Source organism: Pimephales promelas, chromosome 6 (genome assembly GCF_988280905.1).
Source record: "Pimephales promelas chromosome 6, fPimPro1.hap1.1, whole genome shotgun sequence".
In the NCBI taxonomy this organism is placed as follows: Eukaryota; Metazoa; Chordata; class Actinopteri; order Cypriniformes; family Leuciscidae; genus Pimephales; species Pimephales promelas.
In genome coordinates, this window is record NC_142774.1 from 26004242 (window position 1) to 26030745 (window position 26504).

The 26504-nt window shown below is 41.2% G+C and overlaps 1 protein-coding gene across 4 annotated transcripts; it reads left to right on the forward strand.

The window, feature by feature from the left end:
• The first annotated feature begins 585 nt into the window (after positions 1-585).
• On the forward strand, positions 586-25122 carry map9 (microtubule-associated protein 9). 4 transcript variants are annotated; one of them, XM_039694097.2, is made up of 14 exons: positions 586-731; positions 826-913; positions 1935-2052; positions 2247-2867; positions 3422-3621; positions 10303-10399; positions 10562-10617; positions 10818-10888; positions 19039-19192; positions 19298-19387; positions 19835-19996; positions 22802-22950; positions 24337-24472; positions 24876-25122. In XM_039694097.2, the coding sequence occupies exons 2-14, from the start codon at positions 839-841 to the stop codon at positions 24993-24995; spliced, it is 2049 nt and encodes a 682-aa protein (XP_039550031.2). In that variant the 5' UTR covers positions 586-731; positions 826-838; the 3' UTR covers positions 24996-25122. The 4 variants fall into 4 exon arrangements, with proteins under 4 accessions (XP_039550031.2, XP_039550037.2, XP_039550032.2 ...); XM_039694103.2 differs by having other exon boundaries at positions 22805-22950; XM_039694098.2 differs by having other exon boundaries at positions 2250-2867.
• The last annotated feature ends 1382 nt before the right edge of the window (positions 25123-26504 follow it).

Sequence of the window (26504 nt, forward strand, 5' to 3'; positions counted from 1 at the left end):
TGGCTGCGTTCTCTCTCTCTGTGTGTGTGTGTGTGTGTGTTTGAGAGAGAGAGAGAGAGAGAGAGAGAGAGAGAGAGAGAGAGAGAGAGAGAGAGAGAGAGATAGAGCGTGTGTCTGTTCGTGTTTGTTTGTGTGATCTGTTTGTGTGCGTCAAAAATCATAAATTGTTTCTTATTAAATATTTTACTGCAACTATCTGTTTCAGCTAATTTATCATATTTATAGTGTGTGATTTATAAAATACATTATCTCCTTCCTCACATATATCACATATTGTGTCTGGTACCTTTTATCAGAATATTAATTACTGTTAAGCCTACAATTGATAGGACGACTATTAAAAAAACATGTGTCTTGGATCATGGCTAAATGAATGACATTTGCAGCAAAAAATCACGTGAAAATCAGTTCGCTTTTCAGTGAGATGTGATTAATTTAATGCGCTGACAGCTCATTTCACCCATCATACTGATTACACTGAGCGGAGCGGATGACCGGTTTAAGATGGCGGCTCCACGGCTCGTCCAGTAGCGGTCGATAGGGCGTCTATCTATATGATTTCTATGGTCGTAACCCTTTCTCTCTGTGACCACCATACAGGAAGCTCACAGACCAACGTCACCACGCCGTCGTGTTTAGCCTCGCATCACATAGTTGCTTGGTAACTTGCGTAAACAAATGGAGTTGATGATGATTTGAGCAACGTTTGCTACCTATGTTTTCAAGCTACGGTAGGTTTTAATTGTTTGAACCGTCGATGATGGTTAAATGCTATATCTAAAACGATTATTTGCTTGTTAATTAACAAATCATTGCATTTAACAGTCCGTTCGATAAGATGAATGGCGAGCCCTTTTCTACAACGCTTGCTTACACGAAAAGCCCTAAAACATCCAGAAGAACAACTTTTCAGGTATTAAATCATTAGTGTGCTCTTAAGGGGAATGTTTGTCAGACACATCAGCCGTTGACTGAAAGCCTGCTGCCTTTTCGAATGGAACGTTTGTTACCGTGTTAATGCTCTCTGCCGATTGCTCTATCTGCTGAATCTGCTCTAAACAATGCGCGCTGCCATGACGACGACTCCGGTTGTCAACTTCTGGTTCCAGTCTAATATGTTTTTTTTTGTTTTTTTTGCCATGTGTTTTAGATTGTGTCATCCCCACATCGCTAAACTAAATCGAAAAAACATTCATCAAATGTGATCTGATCACGTTATTTTTTATTACATCACAGAAACAAAATGAACGTTTTTCTTCGTAACTTCCAAAGGATAGCTGATGCATGACTGCACGATCTCCCTAATCCAGCAAACATCCGACAGTTTCTATCACCCCGACTGCTGCAGAATAACAGGACAGTTAGGCTGGTTTTACTGTCTACCTCTGCTTTCAAAGATGCATAGTCCTCAGGCCTGTGAGGTTATGCATAACGTTACGCCGAGTTTCATTTATGAGACCAAAGTCCAGTTTGCGCGCTGTCGCCTTCGTCATGATCATCTACTGTATATACTTCTTAATTATTAAAACCAGACAATTGGTTGTTGAAACATTGATTTAAATTAAGATTCAATTAATAAAAAACGAATAATTCACTTTAAATAAAGGTTTCTTTGTTGTTTCTCTTTAAAATCTCTGTGAAAGTTTTAACGTCGCTTTCATAACGGTCATGTCCGTGAATACAATTATAAACGCATGTGTAGACTGATATTTTTCTAATGTCTGGACCACCGATCTATACAATATATCATTGTATATAGATGAGTGGTCTGAACTAGAGTGCTAGCATTCTATGTACACAAATACTTCAACGGGAAGTGGAGAACCAAAGTCAGTTGAAACAGCAATGAATCATGGGAAATAGAACGGGCGCAGAATAAGGTGGATATATGTAAGTCAGTATGTCTATGACACGTGCATGTTGTTGAATTTCAGGATGAGCTAAAGAAAGCTGTGTCTGCTAGAGCCAACAAGCATAGTTACTCTGATGACTTTGAGGACGATGATGATGATGAAGAAGATGGTAAAAATGATGATGATGATGATGACGATGGTAGGTACTGAATGGCATCATTGGCAATGAATGGCAATCATTCAAATATGGCTCAAGTTCATTGCATAGGTTAGCCTATTCAGAACTATAGGCTAAACCTTAACTTTACATAGAATCAGTTTTCTTATCCACATTGAACAGTAATTCAGTTTCAATTTAATGTTGTTCGTATTGAAATACTTGAATTGTTTCAGCAGACACACTGAACAAACTTCTTAAAAGACAAAAACAGAAAAAGGAGAGATTTAAAGCCGGGAGGACAAAAGGCAAAATCAATTATTTTAAGCTTTCAGATGATGAAGAAGAAAATGTCAAACCCAAAAAAGTGTCTTTCATGAAAACCAAAAGAACCAGCTCACCTGTGCATTTTGAACAGCTAAACTCCATGGGAAGTGCAGATGGCCCGGTTAGTTCTTTACATTTCACCCAATCCAGGAATACTTCTCACAGTCCAAGCGATTCTTACACTCCAGAGAAAAATCAACAGTCAGATTCCCTTTTTTCCCCTCTATCTGACAAGTTTCAACCAGAATTCACTTTACTCCAAAAGGATGAACAGTCAAAATCAGTAATGAGGTTGAGGAACCAAACAGAATCTGTGGTGAGGAAGAGCCTGTCAGAATCTCCAGTGCCACTAAACTCTGAGAATAGCCTATGGGAATCTTCCATCCCCATTACATCAGAAGGCTCTCAGTGGGACAGTCCAGTACCATTGCCTTCAGATAAAGATGAGGCCAACCAAAGGATTGGTGAAGATGGTGACCTACCCATTCCTCAACCCAGGGAGAGAACTGTTAAACCAAAGCTCTCTACAGGTCAGGGCTACAGTTTTTGCATGTGTGCTGCTGTTTACAAGCTGTTGTATTTCGTAAGACTAATTAATTACTACTATTTATTATTATGCTGTTTTGGTGCTCAATTATTAATAATGGTTCCTATTACTTTTTAATGAATAGAAAGCTTAAAATAACAACACTTATTTGAAATAGAAATCTTTTGTAACATTATAAAAATCTTTACTTTCACTTTTAAACAATTTAATGGATCCTTGCAGAATAAAAGTATGAATTTATTTTCACCATAGTAATATTCTGAAAATTCAACTTTGCAATCACAGGGCTAAAATCCATTTTAAAATATATTAAAATAGAAAACGATTTTAAATTGTAATGATATTTCACAATATTACTGTTTTTGTATTTTCATCATATCAATGCATCCTTTGTGAGCACAAGAGACTTTTTAAGAACCTTAATTATTCCAAACCTTTGACTGATAGTGTACTTCTGAAAGGTTTCCTATGCTAAGATTTTTTTGTCTTTGTAAATGTCAGAAACTAACAAATAAAATGCACATTCTTTAATTAAAGGTTATGTTGCCCAAGACATGTCACCCAGACCCAAGCCCAGACAGAGGACAGCAAATATGTGTGACCCTGGTCATTTAGAAGAGGAAACACAAGCAGAAACTCCTGGCTTCAGCAGAACAGCCACATCCTCTATGTCTATACCCTTCTCCACCAGATCCTCTTCTGAGAAGAGTCAAACCTCTACCACTGAAAGTGTTCAGGTGAAAATGTATAAATAGAAAGAGAAAATTTGAAATTGCAGAAACAACTTTAAACTTGTAGCTTTAAATGCTAAAACCTTATAAATGGGTTCCCTTTCGTCCTGGGTGTTGTCGGGGAGTTCCCTGACGTACTGGGATCAGGCTAGGGAGCCTATTGCCTTCGAGAGAATTAAAAAAACGAGAAAAATAAATATTGGCATGCAAGATTTGCATTCCGCAAGCCGCCTACTACCGCGGATGTAAAAAGCGGAAGTAAACAATTCATGACGCTTTTTTCTTCGGAGCCTCACAGTAAACTGCTGTTGCCGAAGTTGGGGAGAGAAAAGGTTTCTTACAAGTCTTTGGGAAGAGAAGAAGGTCTTCTTGGATGCTGGTGTGATGGCGCGGCAGTGATCATCTTTTCTCCCGGCAAAATCTGGTTGAGTACAGCACACAGGCTTGCAGTTTCCCCGTGTGTCTGTTGCGGTGATCCCTCGGTGCGTCGGCACGCAAGAGAGTGCGCACTCTTCCTCACAAAAGAGCTTTGTGGGTGTTTCGCTTCCTTTTCAGAATGTCATTTCACCCATGCTTTTCTGGATGCGAAATCCCTGTTCTAGTTTGTCTGTTCGTCTGCTCTACAGGAGGGTCCCTCTGCATACCTCCTTCCCCCGGGGGAGGGCCGGGAGGAACATTTTTTTTGGCTGTTCTGCGGTTGACCACAAGGTCAGTGGTACCCAAAATATCTACAGTAGAGTAGTTTCCTCCTTCTTAGGTCATCCTCGGTCGAGACTGATGGGCACACAGTCTCCTCCACCCAAGAGGGTCAGAACGGCAGTGGATGCTGTCTCCGAGCAGCATCGCTCCCGTGTCCTTCTTCCCAGTCTGCAGATAGCAGCGACGCTTCCTTGGTTGCGTCGCTCCTGTCGGTGGCTGGGCCCAGAGGGAGAGACCAGCTCACGAAGAGGCAGGGCCTCGTGCCTCGTCTCTGCCCCTCCCCTCGCCAGCCTCCCAGGTTCAGGGGCGTTCACTTCACCCGTGTGTAGTCAGTGGACGCCCCTGTCCTGTGTAAAGAGATCGATGTCCTGCTGGTGAAGGACGCAATCGAGCCGGTCCCTCCTGCCGAGATGAGGTCCAGGTTTTACAGCCCCTAATTCATTGTACCCAAGAAAGGCGGTGGTTTATGGCTGATCCTGGACCTGCGAGTTTTGAATTGGGCCCTGCTCAAACTCCCGTTCAAAATGCTCACGCAGAAGCACATTTTCGAATGCATCCGTCCGCAGGAGTGGTTTGCAGCGATCGACCTGAAGGACGCGTACTTTCACGTCTCGGTTCTTCCTCACACAGACCATTTCTACGGTTTGCTTTCGAGGGTCGAGCGTATCAGTACAAAGTCCTACCTTTTGGGCTGGCCCTGTCGCCCCGTGTCTTCAGCGTGCCTCACAGAGGAAAGTGTCCAGTCGGTGCTCACCTGCCTCAGGTCCTTTCAAGGCAGGACAGCGGTTCCACTGAAATAATTTCAGAGGCTCCTGGGGAATATGGCAGCCGCAGCCGCAGTAACGCCACTCGGCCTGTTACATATGAGACTGCTCCTCGATCGAGATCCCGAGGTGGGCATGGCAGAGCGGCACGTTCCGGGTCAACTGTCGCCAAACCTTCTCCCCGTGGTCGGATCCTGCATTTTTTTAATACTGTAGCAAGGTTCAGGGAAGAAGGAGGCAGGAACCGGATAACAATTAAAAAAATAAAACTTTATTTGAATGAAATAAACAAACAAAATAATTGCCAGCAGTCCCTCACGGAACTGCTGGCTACCCAAAATAAAACATAATTACCGGGCAGCAGCCCCTCGCGGACGACTGCTGGCTTACCAAAATAAAATATAAAACACAAACAAAAGTAGGCCTGTTCCTCTCTCGATCATCCACTCCGTCGCTCCCCCTTTATGGCTCCACTCCTCCGTGAATGATGCGAGACCGGTGTGCTTTACAGGTACTGCTCATTAGCACTCGCACCACCGGCCTCGCGACTTTCTTTCACGTCCCTCGGCCGTCCTGCTCACCACAAATACCTTTATTTATCCAGGAAATCCCATTGAGAATCTCTTTTACAAGAGAGACCTGGCCAAGGTAGCAGCCAAATCACAATAAATACATGCATAATAAACACCAAGTTACATTTTCATGATAAAAGAAGTTAAGAACACAAATGAGTTAAGAACATAATGAGACTCAAGAAAAACAAGAACATGTCTCCATCACAACACTCTTTACAGTAGTTTTAAATTCATTAATGGTCATAAGGGTTTCTAACTTTAGCTTTTTTTGTAGATTTTTCCACCCCAAGGTGCTAAATAAGAGAAAGCAGTTCTTCCCAATTCGGTTGCAACTCGTGGCACGTTAAAAAGCAACCACTTCGAGGAGCGTAGCTGATAGCGTAGCGTAGACAGAGAGGAGGTTACAGAGGTACAGTGGAAGTTTGCCAAGTATAGCTTTATAAATAATATATATTTATAATATAAGATATACCAGTGCTGTCTACAAATTTTAAGTGATTTCCAACCAACTAAATCATAAAGAATGCAGTGATGGGTGAGGGATTTTGTATTTGTTATGAATTGTAGTGATGCATGGTAAACTGAATCTATATGACGCAAGATGGAAGATGCAGCATGCATGTACAATATATCTCCATAATCAATTACAGACAGAAAAGTAGCTTTAAGTTTCTTAAAAATTAAGCACTAAAATTTCTACGAAGTAGAAGTGCCTCTATTACAGGTTTCCAGGCATGTTGTGGTTTTCACAGATGCTTCTGCCATGGGGTGGGGGGCCACGTACAAAGGGCATGCAGTCTCGGGTCTGTGGACGGGGCCCCAGCTGCATTGGCACATCAACTGCCTAGAGTTGCAAGCAGTACGCTTGGCTTTGTGCCGCCTCAAGGGGCTTTTCAAAGACAAGCACGTACTGGTCCGTACGGACAGCACTGCAACCGTTGCGTACATCAACAGACAAGGTGGTTTACGCTCCTGCCGCATGTCGCGACTCGCCTCCCACCTCCTTCTATGGAGTCAGAAGCATCTGAGGTCGTTTTTCAGAGTCGCACAGGTGGACCTGTTTGTCTCTCTGGACACGACCCATTGCCAGTGGATTTACTCCCTGTCCGAGGGGCATGGACACCCTGGCTCACAGCTGGCCCCGGGACCTGCGCAAGTATGAGTTTCCCCCAGTGAGCCTTCTTGCACAGACACTGTGCAAGGTCAGGGAGGACGAGGAGCAGGTCCTGTTAGTGGGGCCGTATTGGCCCACCAGGACTTGGTTCATGGAACTCATGCTCCTCGCGACAGCCCCTCCTTGGCCGATTCCTCTGAGGAAGGACCTTCTTTCTCAGAGACGGGGCACTCTATGTCACCTGCGTCCAGACCTCTGGAAAATACGTCTGGTCCCTGGACGGGACACGGAGGTTCTAGGTGATCTACGACAGGCAGTGGTAAACACCATTACTTCTGCTAGAGCCCCGTCTTCGAGGTGCCTCTATGCCTTGAATTAGAACCTATTCGTCGAGTGGTATTCCTCACGTCAGGAGGACCCCCGAACATGGCCGATCAGAGTCGTGCTTTCCTTCCTACAAGATGGGTTGGAGTGAAGGCTGTCTCCCTCCCCCCTGAAAGTGTATGTTGCCCCAATAGCCACACATCACATGTAGTAGAAGTTAAGTCCGTGGGGAAGCCCGACCTGGTCATCAGATTCCTTAAGGTTGCTAAGAGGTCAAATCCACCGCGGGTTTTGCACTCTGTACCCTCTTGGGACCTAGCTCTGGTACTGAGAGCTCTCCAAAGTCCTCCCTTTGAGCCTTTGCTGACAGTGGAGCTAAACATCCTGTCAATTAAGACAGCACTCCTGTTAGCTTTGGCCTCTTTTAAGAGGGTCTGTAATCCGCAGGCTTTTTCGGTCGACAAAACGTGCCTAGAGTTTGGGCCGGGCCTTTCTCATGTGATATTGAGACCCCGGCTCGGATATGTGCCCAAGGTTCCTACCATTCCCTTTGTGGATCAGGTAGTGAACCTGCAAGCACTGCCCCAGAAGGAGGCAGACCCAGCCCTAGCTTTTGTCTGTACCGTCCACGCCCTGTGGGTTTACATTGACAGAACGCAAAGTGTCAGGTGTGGTGGTGGGAGCTAGAGAGCCTCTCCCAGGAGAGCACATGGCACAAGGAAACATAACATGAAAAGCCATGTGCTCACCAAACATAACTAACACAAGCAGATGGCCAGTAAAACAAATCATCAGCCATGTGCTCACACAAAACGAGACATGAACACGCAGCTATTGAAAACACTCATAAGCCACGTGTTCACACAAAACATGACAAAAGCACACATCTAGTGAAAACACAAGCTGCGTGCAGCACAAGACAATAACTACATGAAACAAGGCAAAACAGGAATGTCAGGGCTCTGTCACAAAACCAAGAAATAGACTAGACAGAAGTGACAGAACCCTGACAGCAAAGCTTCAGGACCTCAGACCAGCTCTTTGTCTGTTACGGAGGCCAGCAGAAGGGGAAGGTTGTCTCCAAGCAGAGGTTAGCTCACTGGTTAGTGAATGCTATCACCCCAGCGAATGAAGCTACAGGTGAGCCTTGTCCTTACAGGTTGCGCGCTCACTCTACTAGAGGTGTTGCCAGCTTCTGGGCTTTGGCTCAAGTCGCCTCGCTGGCAGACATTTGTAAAGCTGCGGGCTGGGCGACACCAAACACATTTGCTAGATTCTATAGCCTATGTTTGAAACCTGTTTCCTCCCGAATACTCACTATGGCCATTGGTGCGAGGGAATAGGTTGTGTTGGCTTGCTACGCCACTCCGTGCCTCAGCCGGATACGTGTGTTTTTTGCTCTGTTGACGCCCTACGTCGGTTAGCCTCGTGAGTTCCTCCATCACCCCTTCGGTGCCAGGCATGGCGGACCGCCGGCACCAGGTCTACTACCTCTAAGGGAGTTGTTGTGTAGACTAGGTGTTATGTCCAGTGGTCTCTTCGGTGACCCATTATGCCACGTGCAGTTTAGCCGTGTCTTCCCCTTGACAGACTCATTCTGTCATCCCTGTTGAGTACCCTCCCACTCCCCTTGGATTGGGACAACCTCAGGGACTGCCTGGTTCACTACCCCCCCTGGGCTAGTAAATATATGTATTCCAGGCCTTTATCAGGCAGCTGGGTTCCGCACCGTTACCTTCCTCGTGACGGGTTAGGGCACGCTTTCCAAGTGTTATCCAATGTCCACTGTCTTGCGGAACAGCAGTGTGACTCGCTAGCTAGCTACTGCAATTTGTGAAACTTCTTTTGGTTAGCTTAGCTGGGCACTGGAAGGAGCCAGCACCATGGCGTTTTGTTAGTAATCCCAATTCATCAGGGAACTCCCCGACGACACGTTGGAGTTCCCAGGTCGAAAGGGAACGTGAGACGTGTCGTCAGGGAGTTCCCTGATGAATTGGGATCACGCTAGGGAGCCTATTGCCTTCGAGAATTAAAAACAAGCCAATAAACATTGGCATGAAACATTTGCATTCCGTGAGCCGCCTACTAGCGCGGATATAAAAAGCGGAAGTAAACGATGCATGACGCTTTTCGCTGAGGAGCCAAACAGAGCCCGGTCCTCCGCGAAGGTACAGCAACATGGCGAAGGGACGACACGTCTCCATTCCCTGTACTCAGGGAACGAGGGTTACACATGTAAACGAGACGTTTTGTGGTCACTAACAGAATATTTATTGAAAACAACACGTACATCAATACTATATAATGTTACACTATATGGTTACACTTACAGTGGGGAAATTACAAACAAGAAATACACACTTTCTGAGACATAAAATAAATAACTGGGAAATTTATTAACATTAAATCATCCTTCTCTCATTTTCACCTCAAAATTTTGGTTAGGTTGTGCCAGATTTTGCCTCCCCTAACGAGCTGCCACTGGTTAGCGGTAGTTAATATCTCACAACAGAAACAAGCTGACCAGGTCTAAAATCCAGATTCAAGCAAATGTTTTAACAGATCCTTGTTTTAACCCTTCCAAAGCATTAAAAAAACTTACACCTTTTGCAATCCAGGGTATGTTTGGACCCGTTGGAACATAAGCTTATAGAAAAGTCATAGCTTAATATTTTTATATGCAAAATTAATATGCACAAATGTTTAAGGTTTTAATTGTTACCATGTCCAAACCTTTTTAAAATTTAGACTAATTTGCTCTACACTTTAAAACATTACCGTAATTTGTTTGTCATTTTATTTTAATTTCAGAATTATTTGTGCATGTTCGAGCATGTTTATAAACAAAATCCCAGTGGAAGGGAAAAAGTGTAGGATAGATTCTGTGTCAGTGTAGGAAAGAGACTAAATGTATTTTAAGTAATTTGAGACAACTCTAATATATGTAAAAAATTAAATAAATAAAAAACAGCATATTTTTTATGTGTAAAGCCACTGTTCAATTGTCTGTGTCTAAACGTACTCAACGCAGAACAAAGTTGTAACAATTTAGTTGAAATGGTTATATTTCTATCTTTAAACAACATAAATGATGTGTATTTTGACAGTATTAAGACACCTAAAATATCACCTTTGTACTAAAAATTATGGATTAAAAAAATTACAATAATGTACCATGCAATAGGTGGGTTAACCCTATTTTTTACTGCAGGGTGCAGATGAACACCAGGCCATGTCAGAAAACTCCATTACACAGTCTTTTTCAAATGCAGAGCAAGTGATTGAGGCTCCAGCCACTGCAGACAGTGGTATGTAGGAATGGATTTAGACTGTTTCAATGTTCAGACTTTTACTGTTGTACAGAGATTACATTTTGGTATTGTTGATCTGTGACCTAACATCTAATTAAAGTAAATTAAAGTTAAGTATTTTATTAATCATTTCAAATAAATTTGTTATTTTCATTCTAGTTGCCTCAGAAGAATGCAAAGAGAGAAATCACTCGACATCATTTGAAGAAAAGCATGTAAGTCTGATTAAGAGTGAAAAGATCTTGTTCTTAATGATTATTCTGAAAGATGGCTCTTCGGAAATCTCTGTCAGCAGTGTAATTAGAAACAGCTTCTTTTTTCTGTTACTAAAGGATGCAGTACCGTACAAATTAAGGTCAATTAACTGCCTTGTCAACATTTAAATGCTAATGTAATTCTTAATTAAATCTGTCAGGGCAGTTCTCAGGATGACCTTGACTACACATCAACCACAGAAAGCCACATGTCTAGAAAATCCAAAGACAGGTTAGTGAATTTGTTTAATACTTAATACTAACACAGGCAGGGATGTGCATGTGGCGAACTTCTGAAATATGGAAGCTACGTTTTTAAAAAGTGTAAATACTATAAGCCTTAAGCACATTTTCACGCAAATTCATCTAAAAGTGCCACATTTAGCACAGGCGTAGCTCACATCATACTGAAATGATTTAGCAAGGGGCCAAGATGGCGGCCAAATGGAAAGGGATTCAGCTATAGCTTTTGAGCCAGATAAAATGCAAACTTGATGTCTATTTTACCTTTTTTGACCATGGGAAACCCATAGGAATACTTAAATTTATGATTGGTTATATCAAGAAGATTGGTAAGACTGAAGCCAAAACGTTTTTTCGGATAGCAGCCATATTGAATTTAGGGAATTTGGGGGAAATTGCCTAAATTCAAAATGGCAGCTGTCCAAAAAATGCGGTTTGTCTTCAAATGTTGAACCAAATATGCTACAAATGAGGATGTGATGTCTATTTAATGTTTATTGACACACAGGAAGTCCATTGGCATATTTATATTTATGCTTGTGTAAGTCTGGAACCTGTATTCTTTTCAAGACTGTGGTTAAATCCTTTTTTTTACCACAACTTTGAAGGTTATTCACAATGTTGATTCATGTTATTATAAATGGTAAATGGTAAATGGACTGCATTTATATAGCGCTTTCATAGACCTAATGGCCACCAAAGAGCTTTACATATTGCCTCACATTCACACACACATTCATACACCGACAGCGGTGTCAGCCATGCAATGCTTTTCAGTGTACCACAGGTGAATACTTTTCAAAGTGTAATCATATAAGAAAGAATAAGAAACAAGTATTATTGCAAGGCAATATTTATATTATCTTAAATTGATAAAAGAATAATATAATAATATAGTCAGTTTGTCTAAACTCTTAAAGGTTTGCTTAGCATAACAAAAAAACAGAAGTAACATAAAACATAAAACAACAGTGAATTCTCATGGTCTCTCACATGAATTATCATTATCACTCACAATCAACGATTCTCTCATCGTCTCTACCATCATTGTTTGTACAAGCACCCTTACATGCACATATAGAAGTGACTTTACAGCACTTACAGTGCCCTCTACATACTGTCTTGCAGCCACTGTGGAGGAGAATGGTGTAGGCTTTACTGGCGTCTCCGAGATAAGTCCAGTGAGGTTCCCAAGTCTTGCTCGTAGATTCCCGATACCATCCCCATGCATTGAACTCTGGGATATCTTGCTGGACATCAGTTGCCTGATTCCAGTAGAAGCTGACCTTCAGCAATGCTTTTTTGGTGTGCTGATTGCAGTGCAGCTTGGGTAGGAGGCAGGTTCTCGAGAGACTTGGTACCAATCGAGAAAAGGTGATGTCTAGTTTCATCCACACGGCTGGAACCACAGCTCTTGCTGTAAATGATGACTACCATACATTACAGTCTTTGGACATGGACGTCATTGTTGTTCTGTTCAGGCTCCAACGTGAGGGTAACAAATGATTCTGTGAGATCTAGTGTTGAATCCCAAGCTGCCCATGTACTCTTTTTTCCTTGCCCAGGAAGGCTGAGGTTGTGTCACAGCCTGTTAAAGCATGGAAGAGTGGTAAGTCCAGTGACTTCTGGGGACCAAGATCCTTGCTGATTTCATGAGCAGGAATGTCCCTATAGTTTTTTCCACCTTTTCCAAAGCCGATCCACAGCTCTGCTCTCCACAATCACCAATACGAATATAAAAAGGCCAACGCGCCAATATAGCGTATTTATAGGAGACTTTCTTAACAAATGAAATCAAAATAAATTCTGAACTAAGATTTGTACTTGGCAATAACGAAATAAAACAAAAAGTTTCATAAAATTGAGATTATGCCTAAGACAAACGAAAACGGGACTTGCTTGAGGCCGCCTCTCTCCACAATCACCAATAAAGGCCAATGCACCAATAAAGTGTCTTTATAGAGACTTTCTTAACAAATTAAATTAAGATCAATTCTAAATTAAGTGTTTGGCAATAACAAAATTAAGATGAAGATGCAGGATTTGCTTCGTCACTTCTCTCCACGATCCGCGGCCACAAATGCGACGGTGAACAGCAGCTGAAATTTAAAGAATATTGCCAACATTAGCCTGTAGCCTATACTCTGCTGTATGTATACATTATGTATTTAAGACTAAATTAATATTTAGTTATGATTTGAAAAACCTTTACTCACCAAGATTAGGCTACATGTTTTTGTGGAGGAAAATTATTGAAACCACTGTAGATGGCTTCAGCGCGGTCCTGCGCTCACCGATGGTGCGTCCAGCAGCACTGAAAACCCTTTCACTGCTGCTGCTACTGGCCGGGATGCATAGTACTGATCTGGCTGATTTTGCAAGTTTTGAGTAGGATGGTTTGTTGGCCTTCCACCAGCCAAGAACATCCAATTAATTTTCCATGACAGCAGCCATTTCAATGTAGCGAGTGACCTCGTCATCTTCCCAGTCAGCTTGCCTTACATTTTCCCACTCCGCAAAATTCGCCGTTTTTGCCAGAGGACTGTCACTGGGTTTGACTCCGAAGAGCTCTGGTTCTCGAATCTCCACATCTGGTGCACCTGCAGCCATGGCTTGCAGAAGAGTGCGGACATGAGCATGTACGGCATCCCTGTCTGAATGTGATAACATTCTCAACAGATTAAATTTTGGCCAGAGGAATGTTGCGATCTTGTGGAGGTCCTTTATGATCACTTTACGCGCGAGCCAGTCTTCGTCGCATGACAGCTTGCTGAGGGGAGTCCAGGACATTGGGCTGACAGAGGAGTTTCAGTTTCTCACTCCAGAGACACACACTATTAAGTGTTGGATACTTGTCTCCCTCAAGTTCCTGCTGTGCTTCATAGAATGGCTTCAGAAAGTTTATCAAAAAGTCCAGTGTGTCTGGTACTATTTTCTCAATGCGCGCGCTCTCTCCTCGCTCCTCCAGCTTTTCATGGAGCTCGTGATAAATGGCCTGTATAGAAGTTAGGGTGAGGTACACCGTACTGAACCGAGTGTCTCCCATTTGCAGCAATGTTGTTGACAGTTGTGCAGCCAACCCCGACTGTTTAACGTACCTCACTAATGATTTAGCAGCAGAAATGGTATCTCCTATGTCCGGAGCACCGTCGGCTTTGGATAACTCGGCAATGTCGAGTCCATGGCGCAGTACCGTATTGATGAGATTGTCAATGCAGTCCAATCTCTGGTATGGCCGCAGAGCTAATTTAATGTTTGCCCCCTCATCGGTCACCCATACAATTTTGCTGAGAGAGGAAGCGTCAAGGCCAAACTTTGTCACCAGTAGTTTCAGTATCTCCCGTCTGATATTTTCTCCCGTCTTTGACTCTTCCAAAGGGAACATTGTAGTTGTCAGGGTTTTATTCACCAGTTCCATATCCTCATTTATGAAATGGCATGTGATTGTCAAATAACTAATCTTCCGATATTCCTCTGTCCACATGTCCGTGGTCATTGCGAATGTGCCATCATTTAACAAAGTCTTAAGTTTCTGAACTAAAGCTTTCCTCTTTTCTTCTGCCATATCAGTGCACCTCTTCGCAACTGTCACATGGCTGGGAATAACAGAATTTACGGGAACCCTCCCATACGCAGCCCCGACATTAATTAGTTCTTGTGCCAGCTCTTCAAACCCCTTGCCATTTACGATTTTAAAAGGCCTAATGTCTTTACAGCAAAAGCTAACACACCTCTCCGTCACCGTTTGTTTCACCTTTGCAGGGAGGGGTTTTGATGCTGTGGGTTGGGGGGGGGGGGGGGGGTCTTGATATACCCAATCATAAATGTTAGTATTTATATGGTTTTCTCATGGTCAAAAAAGGTAAAATAGACATCATTTTTGTATTTGTATCTCATCTGGCTCAAAAGCTATAGCTGAATCCTTTTCAGGCGGTGGCCATATTGGATTTAGGGAATTTTGGGGGGCCTTGATATACCCAATCATAAATGTTAGTATTCCTATGACTTTCTCATGGTCAAAAAAAGTTAAAATATACATCAAGTTTGTACTTGTATCTCGTAAATTGGATTTGGCCGCCATCTTGGTTTCAGGGACCATTGGCCCGGGCGCCCTGGCTAAATCATTTCAGTATGCCCTCAGCTACATCTGTGCCAAATTTGGTGCTTGTAGATGAATTTGCACAAACAGTGGGGTGTAATGCCTCAGAAATCTGGTGCATATCTGGTTTAGGCTCATGCTGGGGATATTTTTTTTTAAGCCCAGTACTGAATCTGTCTGACAAACACAGAGGTCACATGACTTCTTTAAACCAGAAATAACACACATTTTTTCACAATTCCCCCCTAAACTGTATGCTTTCTTTTAACCCTTTGGCATAAAAGAACACCAGGGGACACAAAACTCAACAACTTCAATACTCAAGGCTCTCTGATGACTCAGAAAATGTATAATATACCCATACTATTTATTTTTGAGAGCCTTAAATTAGACTTGTGCAGCCAGGTCTTCAAAATAGAATAGAACCAATTGAATGGACAAATAGTAAACCCTATTAGTCCAGGGGCAAATGGGCCAGGGACTAATATTTATTCATGCAAAGTTGTAATAGAAAGCAATTGTTTCATTAGTGTTGTCAACATAACACTTGTAAGTGGTTTAACAAAATGTTTCTATCATGTATTTTGATATTCACCCACTTTCAGTTAGAATGTCAGAAAGTAGCTCATGCACAGAATGTTGATGGATTTTGACAGTTTTGACAAAATGTTGACAATAAAACAAATTCTCGTGCAAATTCGCCTGGGCGATTGGTTTTCTGTGGATCTGAAAGATGCTTACTTTCACATTCAGAGAGCCCCCCGTCACAGGCCATTCTTGAGATTCGCTAAGGTCAGGGTCATTCAAGGGTCAGGCTTATCAATACACAGTTCTGCCCTTATGCCTGTCTTTAGCAACTCGCACGTTCCTGAGATTTCAGGGGATTCCTGAGATTCCCTGACATTTGCAGAGCCTGAGTCACAATCTATCCAAGAGCAAACTGAATCCCAGCCAGAGTGTGATATTTCTGGGCACAGTTATCGACTCTGTGACAATGAGAGCGTGCACTCTATTCAACAGCTCGCAGCCTCTTTCAGGGCAGGTGAACACTCACGTCTAAAAAAGTTTCAGAGACTTTTGGGCTCATGGCAGCTGCATCATCAGTGCTCCGTTTGAGACTACTGCACATGCGCCCGCTGCAACACTGGCTCAAGCACCGTATGCCAGCCCACTTGTGGCGGTCAGGCAGCCTATAAGTCACGGTGAATCATGGTTGTCTTCAGACACTGATTCCCTGGCTGGCTCAAGACTGGTATCTCAAGGGCGTGAGTTCGGGTATGATTTCCACTTGGAAGGTGGTTTTAGATGCATCCAACCAAGGTTGGGGAGCGTTACATGAGGGCAAGCCTGTCTGCGGCCTCTGGTCAAGTATGGAGCAGAGCTTACACATTAACTGCCTGGAAATGAAAGCATTTTGTCTGGCCCTCAAAGCTTTTCTGCCAAATATCAGGGGACACCAATGTTAGTCCGGATGGAAAATACATCTGTGGTGTGGTGTCTTACATAAATCGCCAGGTCGGCGTTAGTTTGGGGAGCCTGTGCATCCTGGTGAGATATCTCCTTATTTGGGTACAAACCAATCTGAGCTCCCTGAGAGCAGCACATATCCCAGGTATCCTCAACACGGTGTGGACATGCCGTCACGGGGCAACACTCCCCTAGGCGAGTGGACCCTGAGTCTTAGCACGGCGCACCTGATATGGAAAGTGTTTGGCGAGGCCGAAATCGACCTCTTTGCCTTGTACGGAACTTAGCTCTAGAGAATATTAATCATAATTATGAATATTTGGTTCAGTTAATTGGATTAACTTGACGTGGATATATTAATATTACAATCAATTAATCAGTTCGCCCAACAAACTCTTTTTATTATTAATTTATTCTAAGAAAAGGGTATCTTCCATGGCCACAGAAGAATAATTATTTCTTAGCATGTACAGCGCTTTGAGTATGTAGCAAGATCAAGAACGTAAAAGGGACTTCGTTATGAACCAAATACATAAAGTGCACAAGTTTTATAAACTAAATCATAAACATGAATAAACTAAACAAACATACATAAATACATAGGGAAAAGGAGTGAGAGATGGAATGATGTAACAATGGAGAAGATCCATCTGACTCTGAGAAGAACTAACAGCATTTCATTTTCATATTTCATTGAATTGAATACTTGCATTTGTAGTGGGAACAACACCCTAACCTTCATTAATGCTCAGATATATATAACACATCTACACTGCATTCTAGAAGAAGGTAATGTACATCAAAGGTGTGAGTCATTAAATGAGGATTAATTAGGTAGGAGGCATGATACAAGTGAGGATACGTTGATCATTAGTTGGTTGTATACCAAGGTACATACCATAATATTTACATAATAATACACTAGACAGTAAATCATTTACACAATGCTATAAAGCATGTTCATTTATAGATCAGTTAGACTATGATTAATACAGCAAAGTCTGTATTAAAGATTATTTCTGTCTTCCCATTGTCCCTCTCTTGCACATGCACTCTCTTCCAAAGAAATGTGGTCGTAAAACCAGACCCTACAGCGTCGAAAAAAACAACATTCTTCTCGAAAAGCAGGGATGCGTTGGCTCATCGTTGGCCTCCTGGTGGCCCCCCTCTGGAAATTCAGACTGTGGTTTCCGAAGCTGGTTCAGATGGTGTACGAAGTCCCCTGGCTAATTCCGTTGAGGAAAGACCTCCTCACACAGGCGGAGGGGACGATATGGCTTCCAGGACCCAATTAATGGGCTCTCCCCGTGTGGACCCTCAATGGTTACCCAAGGACCTTCCTGAAAAGGTTCTGAGCACTATCAATGAAGCCAGGGCCCCCTCTACCAGGCACCTGTATGCTTCTAAATGGTCAGACATTGTGCAAGGGTGACCAGTGGGCCAACAGACGTACCCTCGATGGGGTCATTAGTGTGGTTGCAATTACCTGGCTCCACGAACAGCATACTTCTGTCTGTTGGAGAAAAAAGGGGATTTGAGAGGGGCAACGTGGGGAGTCACACTGCAAACAAACCCACATTGTAATCCTCAGATCACCCTGTGAATTAATCGAAGTGGCCCTGTGCGCATCAAAGCCAGAACGGTGAATAGCAGAAAGGAGTCCACCTGTTTCCAGGTATCTCAGTCTTGTTTTTAAAATGGCAATGGTCATCTTCCTGCAGTGGATGCATCAACAAATGCCACCTCAGCGTGCTTACGGCCCAGACACGTGAGGCAGAGATTGTGGCTGTCAGACGGGGCCAGGAAACGACCACATCCAGAAACACACAGGTGGAATGACATCTTTAAAAAGACGCGTTTACTCTTTTAGGGCTCAGGGGAACAGCCGCTGTATTTGACTGTGCACTCACTCAGCAATGTGACCTCCGCTGGAATGTGCTGTCACACTAACACACACAAACAGCTTCCCTCTTGTTCCGTAGACACTGAACGATGATTTAAAAGCAGGGTGAAGACATACGTCTGCTCCTCTTTGAAGCGAAAGTTTAATGTGAGTATTTGCGCACTGCCATTATACCCGGAAATGGGAGTGCGGCTTGCGATGCAAATCTCACTCGCCAATGCGCATTGGCTTGTTCTTGACTATTTGAAGGTGAATTAGGCTATCAGACAAGAATCACAATTTGTCAGTCACTGATGTTAATGTCGAACGTGACTGACTGATAGGGAACCGAAGATATTTTTAATAAACCTTAGAGATTTCTAAATGCATAGTGGAAAGTAATCCATATTAATAGAGAGACGAATTTATAACATTTCATCAAGACACCACTACTATAATATGGATACTATCATTCACATTAATATACTTTATTGATACCAAGCCACATGGAAGTCTCCCCAACTCAACACTTCTGTTAACAATTTTCTCATGCTATTTTTTTCCTACCTTGTTTCCTTTATTCATATATGTTATTTTTTATGTATGAGGAAACAATTACTTGGTGCACCTAAAGTGTTACTTAAATGCATCAAACATTGAAAACTCAAAGTGAATATCTTTTGGACGTTAGAACTTCAAGCTCCCAGTCATCCAGTTCAAAGTCCAAAAGCTCATATATAGTGGAGTCTAAATACCTGGGAACATTGAAGATTTTGGATCAGGTGACACAGGAAATCCAACAGGTTCCAGAAGCAGCAGATTCACTAAGAGCTGCTGTGTACCAGGTTAGACTAATCATTTATTAAAAACATCATAATAATTAGTTACAGATAGAGGCTAAATAATTCAATATATTTAATTATAATTTTTTTATGTTTTTTTCTTAACAGGAATGGCTAAAAAAGAAAGAAGAAACTTTAAAAAAAACAAGCAGGGCAAAAAAGCAGGAAGAGAAATTGAAAGAGGAGAAAATGCAAGAGGTAATTAGCATAAACCAACGCTGCCTCCGAAATCGAATACTTCCCTACTATATAGTATGCGAAAAACAATATGCCCAAAGAGTAGCCGGCGAAAAGTACCCTGATTTCCTACTACCGCTGAGAACCTAAAGTGCACATTCGATAAAGTCTTTACTATCCCACAAGGCCATGGGAGAGGATTATTGGAGGGCAGTGAAGCAACACAACTGATGTTTGTATGTCACATGACAATAACAAAATACATTCAAACTATATAGAACATACTTTTAACCTTAAGTTTAACATAATTTTTAACCATCATGAAGTTCAACTTCAAATGTAGTACTGTAACTACTTAGTCCGCGATTTCGGACGCACCAGAAAATGTTTTGATGCACTTCAAATTCATTGAATTCTTTAGTCACCACAGTCATGTTATGATTTATTTATTGTCATTTCCCTTTGAAGGAAAAGCTTGCTAAAATTGCAGATGGAAAGGCCTCTTATGATGCTTGGAAAGAGAAAAAATCTGCAGTCATCAGAAAGATAAACCAAGAAAAACAGAAGTCAATCCACCAACAACAAATGGAAATGGATAAAATTCAAGAAAAAAAGGAAACCGCAAAACAGGTCAGTATTTTTCATTGGTAATTATATAAAAAAGTTGTTTATTTGAAATATTGTGAACCATTTACTGTATTAAAAATAAATAAGGGACTTGTTCTAGACATTTGTTTGTAAATTATCCATAATTATGCACACGTTAGGTGTGCAGGACTCCAAAACTATATTTTTAAACAGCCATAGTTTATAGTTTAAAAAACTCTTTGCTTTCACATCAATAGTATGCATTTCCAGGGAGATAAAAATACACTCCAGTCCACATAAAGTCCAAGGTGGCACTGATCTGCCCAGACTGACAGTTGCTCAACCCAGTCAAATGTTTAGAATATAATAATGGTTTGAGTAAAGAAACTATAATTTGTCACACTAAAAATAATATTCATACTGTTGCTCAAATAAACGAAATGCAACACATTTCTCTTATAGTTTATGTGTGTGAATGTGATTTGCTGTACTGGCCTGTTAACTGTGCAGCAGCCTTGTGAACCCTTTGCTAAAAGTATTGTGAAATGGACCTTTGTGGAGGTAATAAGTTGCTCATTTTCATTTGGAATGTCTCTTCAATTAGCATCGCTTTGCCACCATGACCATCAAGGATTTCATAACAATGCCTTAGAGGCATTTTAGAGCCAGCATCTTAGCCGCTTTCAGAAATGTCCCTGTCATGTCTGTTTTTTTTTTTTTTTTTGTGGTTTTTGTCTAGGGTTTCTGCAGGGGTCTGAAGGCGTTATATGGAGCAAATTATGTGCCATAATTAAAGAAACAAATCTAGCATTTTGCAAACAAACTTGTTCTGCTTTTCAAAGGAAAACTCGACTCGCAAACAAACTCGATCTGCTTTGCAAAGGAAAAATCAACTCGCAAACAAACAGAAAGCATTAAATTTTTCATCACCGTCTTAATATACGAGTTTCCATTTTCTTCCAAAAAAATAAGGCTGTCTATGAAGTAAATGTGTATTATTAGTGGAATATTAAACGCAATATAGTAACATAACTTAGCTGTGGTGCGCGAGCACTGAAACGCGCAGTGGATTGAGCACGCAGCAGCACAGACGTGCGAGCTGGTCGAGCACATCCCTTCAAACAGACATCAGTGGAATGTTTGTAGTTCAGTCGGATGTCAATGGCAAAGAAAATTAAAACGAATCATCTAGCTTATTATTAACGTTAACTGCTGAGAGAGAGGGGGAGAGAGATCGCGCGCGCACTTCTGTTGAATCCTGATCGTTCTCTCAGCACATGTTATTTGGATGAAAACTAAGTCGTATAATATGTAAGTAACATGACCTGTTACCTGATTTATGTATAACAAGTGGTTCCCTACATTATTCCTGGACGTGTGCAGGTCAAGAAGTTCCATGAACGCAAACATCCAAAGCGCGCGCCCGCGCAAACCAGCGCAAACCAGCGCCTCAGCGCGTGAATGGGCTCTATGCACGGCGGTATTTCTGGTGAAGGATTAAGGATGCTCGATGACTTCCGATCGTATAGAGTCCAATGCAATACAGAGAATTTATATTGAATTTTATAGTCCATGGTTATAATAAAGAAACGTTAGTTACGAAAACAGATAAAACAGACACCCCTCGTTGTGTTTATGCCTCTTTTTAAAATTATATTAAATAAACATAACTATATATAAAATTACATCTAAACGTATGTACGTTTCGTTTCAAAGACAGGAGGACAGTAAATTTTGAAGGCTCTGCCATAATCCCGTTTTCCTCGGTTCTCCTCCGCTTTAATCTACACAACCGGAAATGGACGAGCATCCTTGCATCAAATGCGGAACTTATGTACATATAGCCCATAACGTTGCTGAAAATTGTCTTGCGCTTGTACGGACAAATTCAGACAAAATTATGTAAAAACGGCCATCTTGGCGAGTATCCTAGTAAACAAAAGTCAGTTACATCTCAAGTGAAGGCAGTTAGCCATGTTCAAATAGGGCTGTGCGTTCGGTCTTAAAGGGGCAGCACTTTAATAAACCTGCTTCATGTGTTTTCATGTTAACCAAATACCAATTGTCAAGGACAAATAAATTATTCACTGCTCTTGACTAAATAGTCTAACCTTTTCAAATTTACACAAAAAATATATAATTATAAATTATAAATACATTATAAATTGCATTTATAATAAATGTATTTTTAATTAAAATATTCATCAGTAATAGTCATTATTGGGATTTGATCTGGTGTTTTACGGCTACATAATGGGTGCGATGTAGGTCTTAATTTTCATTAAAGTGGTCTTAAAAAGGTCTTAAATTTGGGCTGATCAAACCTGGGGAAACCCATATATAAACTTATGCATAAGTAAACATGTTTGATAAATATTTACCTTATCAATAGGGTGAACTTTAAATTTATTATAAAGGGGTGCCGAAGGTACATATCTATTTGAATGAGAAATAAGTGATATTTTTTCTGTATAACTATTAATTTCTTCAGGTAGGTAGGATAGGTAGCTGCCCAGACAATATTGCAATAATTGATGAATGGAAACAAAAAACTATAATATAAGGTTAAAAATGCTGAAGAATGAACTAAAGGACAAACCCTCCTCAATATACCCAACATTTTAGCTGACCTCTTAGATACGAAGTTGATATGGTTAAACCAATTAAGAGCACTATACTGTATATAATGACTCCTAAAAATCTGGTATGCTGAACCATTTCTTTTTGAGTTTTATTAATAAAGATTAGATAATTCTATAGGGTAAATTCAAAATTGTGAAATTAGTCAAAAGTTTATTAGTTTGCCTGATTATTTTTGTTGGTCATTTAACATCTAATTTACAAAAGCAGGTTTTTGAGAAGTGGAAAGAGGAGCATGACAGTATCCTTAAAGACAGGATAAAGGAAAAGAAGCAGACAGAGATAAAAGAAAAACTACAGCAGGTCAGAGAGAAAGAGGAAAGAAAAAAGGACTGCACCTCTGCTTTCACTGAATGGTAAGAAAGACATTTAAATTACATATGATAGGCAACCCTAGTTTATTCCTTTTATCTTGTAAAATAGCTCACATTTGATCATGCTGAAGTTCTAATGGAATTATGTATTGATTAATACGATGGGCGTCGGAAGCAAAAAAAAAGTGGGTGGGTCCTCCCCCAGAAAAATGTAAATTAATTAAGCAAGTAAACTAAACTCCACTTGACGTCATGCAATAAATGCACAGCTATCCGTGGATTATCCTGCTGTTGATGCCATGGACATTTCCCAGCACTGACAACTTTGCAATTTGCAATGCAATATTTGACTGGAAGGGTACAACGGGTACAATTTTTGTCAGTTGCGGCTTGTTGAAAAATATAATGTAGCGATTCAGCGGAAATGGAGTTTAATTTATTAGGGCATTCCTCAAGTGGAATGGATTTGACTGTCACCTCTATGAAAAGTGAACAGACATGTGACCTGAATTAGAGATGGTAAAAGTGAGTGGGTCTTGTCCCAACCATATACAATGGTTCCGACGCCCATGATTAATACATTATAGAAAATGTATACCTGTTATACATTTGAACATAAATGTCTGTTGGCAATGTGTGTACACAACCACCCTATAATGGTAAAAATCCACTCCTCTTTTTTTAATCCCCATAAGTCGTTAGCAGTGTCTTAGAACAAGCCATTTACAGATTCTTGCATACAGTATGCGACATCACAAATGCTTAGGCTCCGCTCACGACTGTGACAGACTCTGCCCTATCAGCATAGACCCCACCCTTAGTGAGCTGTATAGAGTCCGCCATGTTTATCTCATCACCAGAGCATTTAACTGTAGGGTTGCCACCTATCCTGTAAAATTTCGGATCGTCCATATTTTACGGTTCCCTGGTTGTTCCTTATTTTGCAACTATGGAGGCGCCAACCCTATTTAACAGCAGCATTTAAGTTCACGAGTTCACATTTACATCAATTAAACAGAGTAAAGATTATGCGTATTTGGCGTGCTGTCCAGGGGGAGGGCTCCGAGCTCGGAATTTTTGCCCGAACCCAGAGTGCTCCAACCCCCCCACCCACACACAGTTTAAGCGCAATAACACGTGAAAGAGAAGATACATGGTACACTTAAGATACACTTAGATACATGGACCAAAACAGCATGTTTTTCCTTCCACTCAAAAATGGACATTTACAACATGAAACAAAATATTACATGTGGGGTAGCTGAAACTAAACCTGAGTTTCCCCAAAGGGCATAAAAAAGGGCATAATAGGACCCCTTTTTAGATGTAAATGTGCCCTTTGTGAAGCCTCAGGTTACAGATTGAATTTAATGACTGTGCCGTCTTGCAGAACATGACATTCAGTTAATTATTGTATATATTACATAGGAGTGACAGAAAAAGGGATGTCATTAAAAAGAAGGTAAGGGCAGAACACCGGAAGGAGAAAGTAAAGGAAGTGGAGGAGAAATATGAAAAGGAGGAAAATGAAAAAATGGCTTTGGAGATGTACGACAAATGGCTGGTATGTATGTCCCAACTCCGTACAACAATTTGTAGAAAATAAATTTCCATGACATTTCTGTTTATTATTTATTAAAAGGTTTGTTCTATAGTGTAAATTTCTTGAACTCTTCTTAAATGGCATTTGCCTTTACATTTGTGTTATTATGGTGTGTGTTACATGTATGAAAGGGGCATATCAATCTTATTTCTATTAAGTGGGGTTGTTCAGTCCTCATTTGTCACGCCATGCACTAAAGATTCCTACGTATATGCACACATTTAAACATGCATTGAGACTAAGACTTATTATGTATTTAAATTACATTTTTCTTTTAATGAGCATGCTGTAAACAAAAGCTTTTCATTGTTTTGCCTTTGCTGACTGATGTTGTATTTATGTGGTCCTGGTCCTTTTATTACAGAGAAGGAAAGAGTTACAGCAAAAACGAGAGAAAAATGAAAAAAGGATACAGACTATTCTTCAGGATGAGCCAACTCCACCCTGGAGCCCACCTAATAAAACCATCCCATTTGGAAAATGAGATTTATTTAATTTAATTTAACCTGCTTTTTTGGCATTTGATATAATTATTTCAGGAATTGTTGAAATGTAAATAAATCAAACAAAAATTCCCTTAAAGGAACACTCCGACTTTTTGGGACTTTAGCCTATTCACCTTACCCCCCAGAGTTAGATAAGTCCATACATACCTTTTTCATCTCCGTGCATGCTATAAGTCTGTTTGACGCACCCACCGCTAGCCTAGCTTAGCACAAAGACTGGATGTGAATGGTTGCAGCTTTCATACTAATCCAAATGAGTGACAAAATAACGCAAACGTTTTCCTATTTACATGTTGTGGTTTGTATAGTCACAGAGTGTGCAAATATCAAGGCCATATGAGACACAGACATCTTTTGACCGTATAAATACTATATTTTCTGAAGGGGAAGCACTGCTACTTGGGCAGAGTGATAACAATCACCTGAGACGCACCGTGACGAGGAGCAGAGAGTTCGCTTCGCTCAGCGTTGGAATAAAGAGTCAGCAATTACTAACGTTAGATAGAAAAGCAAGGTTTATCATGGGTGTTTGCTTTATTGTATGAGCTGTGACAATAAACAGGGGAGACCAGGTAATACAGTACCATGTTTCATTGATTTCCAACCAAAAACGCACCCAGATTTATAAATATCACATGAATAAATAATTATAATTACAGGAATCAATATATTTTAAATGCAATTTATTAGCTGAACCAAATGTATTCAACAGTAAATACATTTGCCTATATAATATACAGTATTGCATTACTATAGGATAGAATAAGGGGAAAGTAATAGCACAAATTGTTTTTGCACAATGAACTCACAGCCTATCGTACCCTTTTGCACGCTCAAGTTCGTTATTTCCATGGTTATTTCAAATTTAGGCTACTAGGCGCGCCGCGCGCAGGGTGCAAGTTCAACGCGGTAAACGCGCTCGTTTTTTTTTCCCAAGCGCGTCCGCACCGCATCAAGATAAAAACATATTCATACCCTAATCATATAATAGTGTCACTGACGTTACATTAGATCTGGCTAAAGGCACTGTTACAGTAGGTCATCTAAAAACATAACGGAACACTTACCTCAGCCGCAGGTGATCCACGTGTCCTGTCTGTGCTATCGATGGGATGGCCGTATCCTTCAGCACATTATGGTCCGTGTGGCAAATTCCATTTTTTCAAAATAGTCGTCCTCATTGAAATGTACCGAGCAAACATAATGTCCCTTGATAATCTTAGGTGTGTTTGGATAAATATCCAGAGTAAGTTAGCCATTTCTTCATCCAGTCAGCGTTTTTAGTTGGAATTCTGTGAAACATGGTATTACCTCCCCTGTTTACAGTCGCAGCTATTTACAATAGAGCGAAAACCCATGACTCTAAACTACGCTTTTACTATTTATAAATTGCTGACTCTATTACCCAAACACTGAGCGAACTCTCCGCTCCTCACCACGGCGTGTCTCCGGTGATGCGGTTATTACGCCGTCAAAGTAGCAGTGCT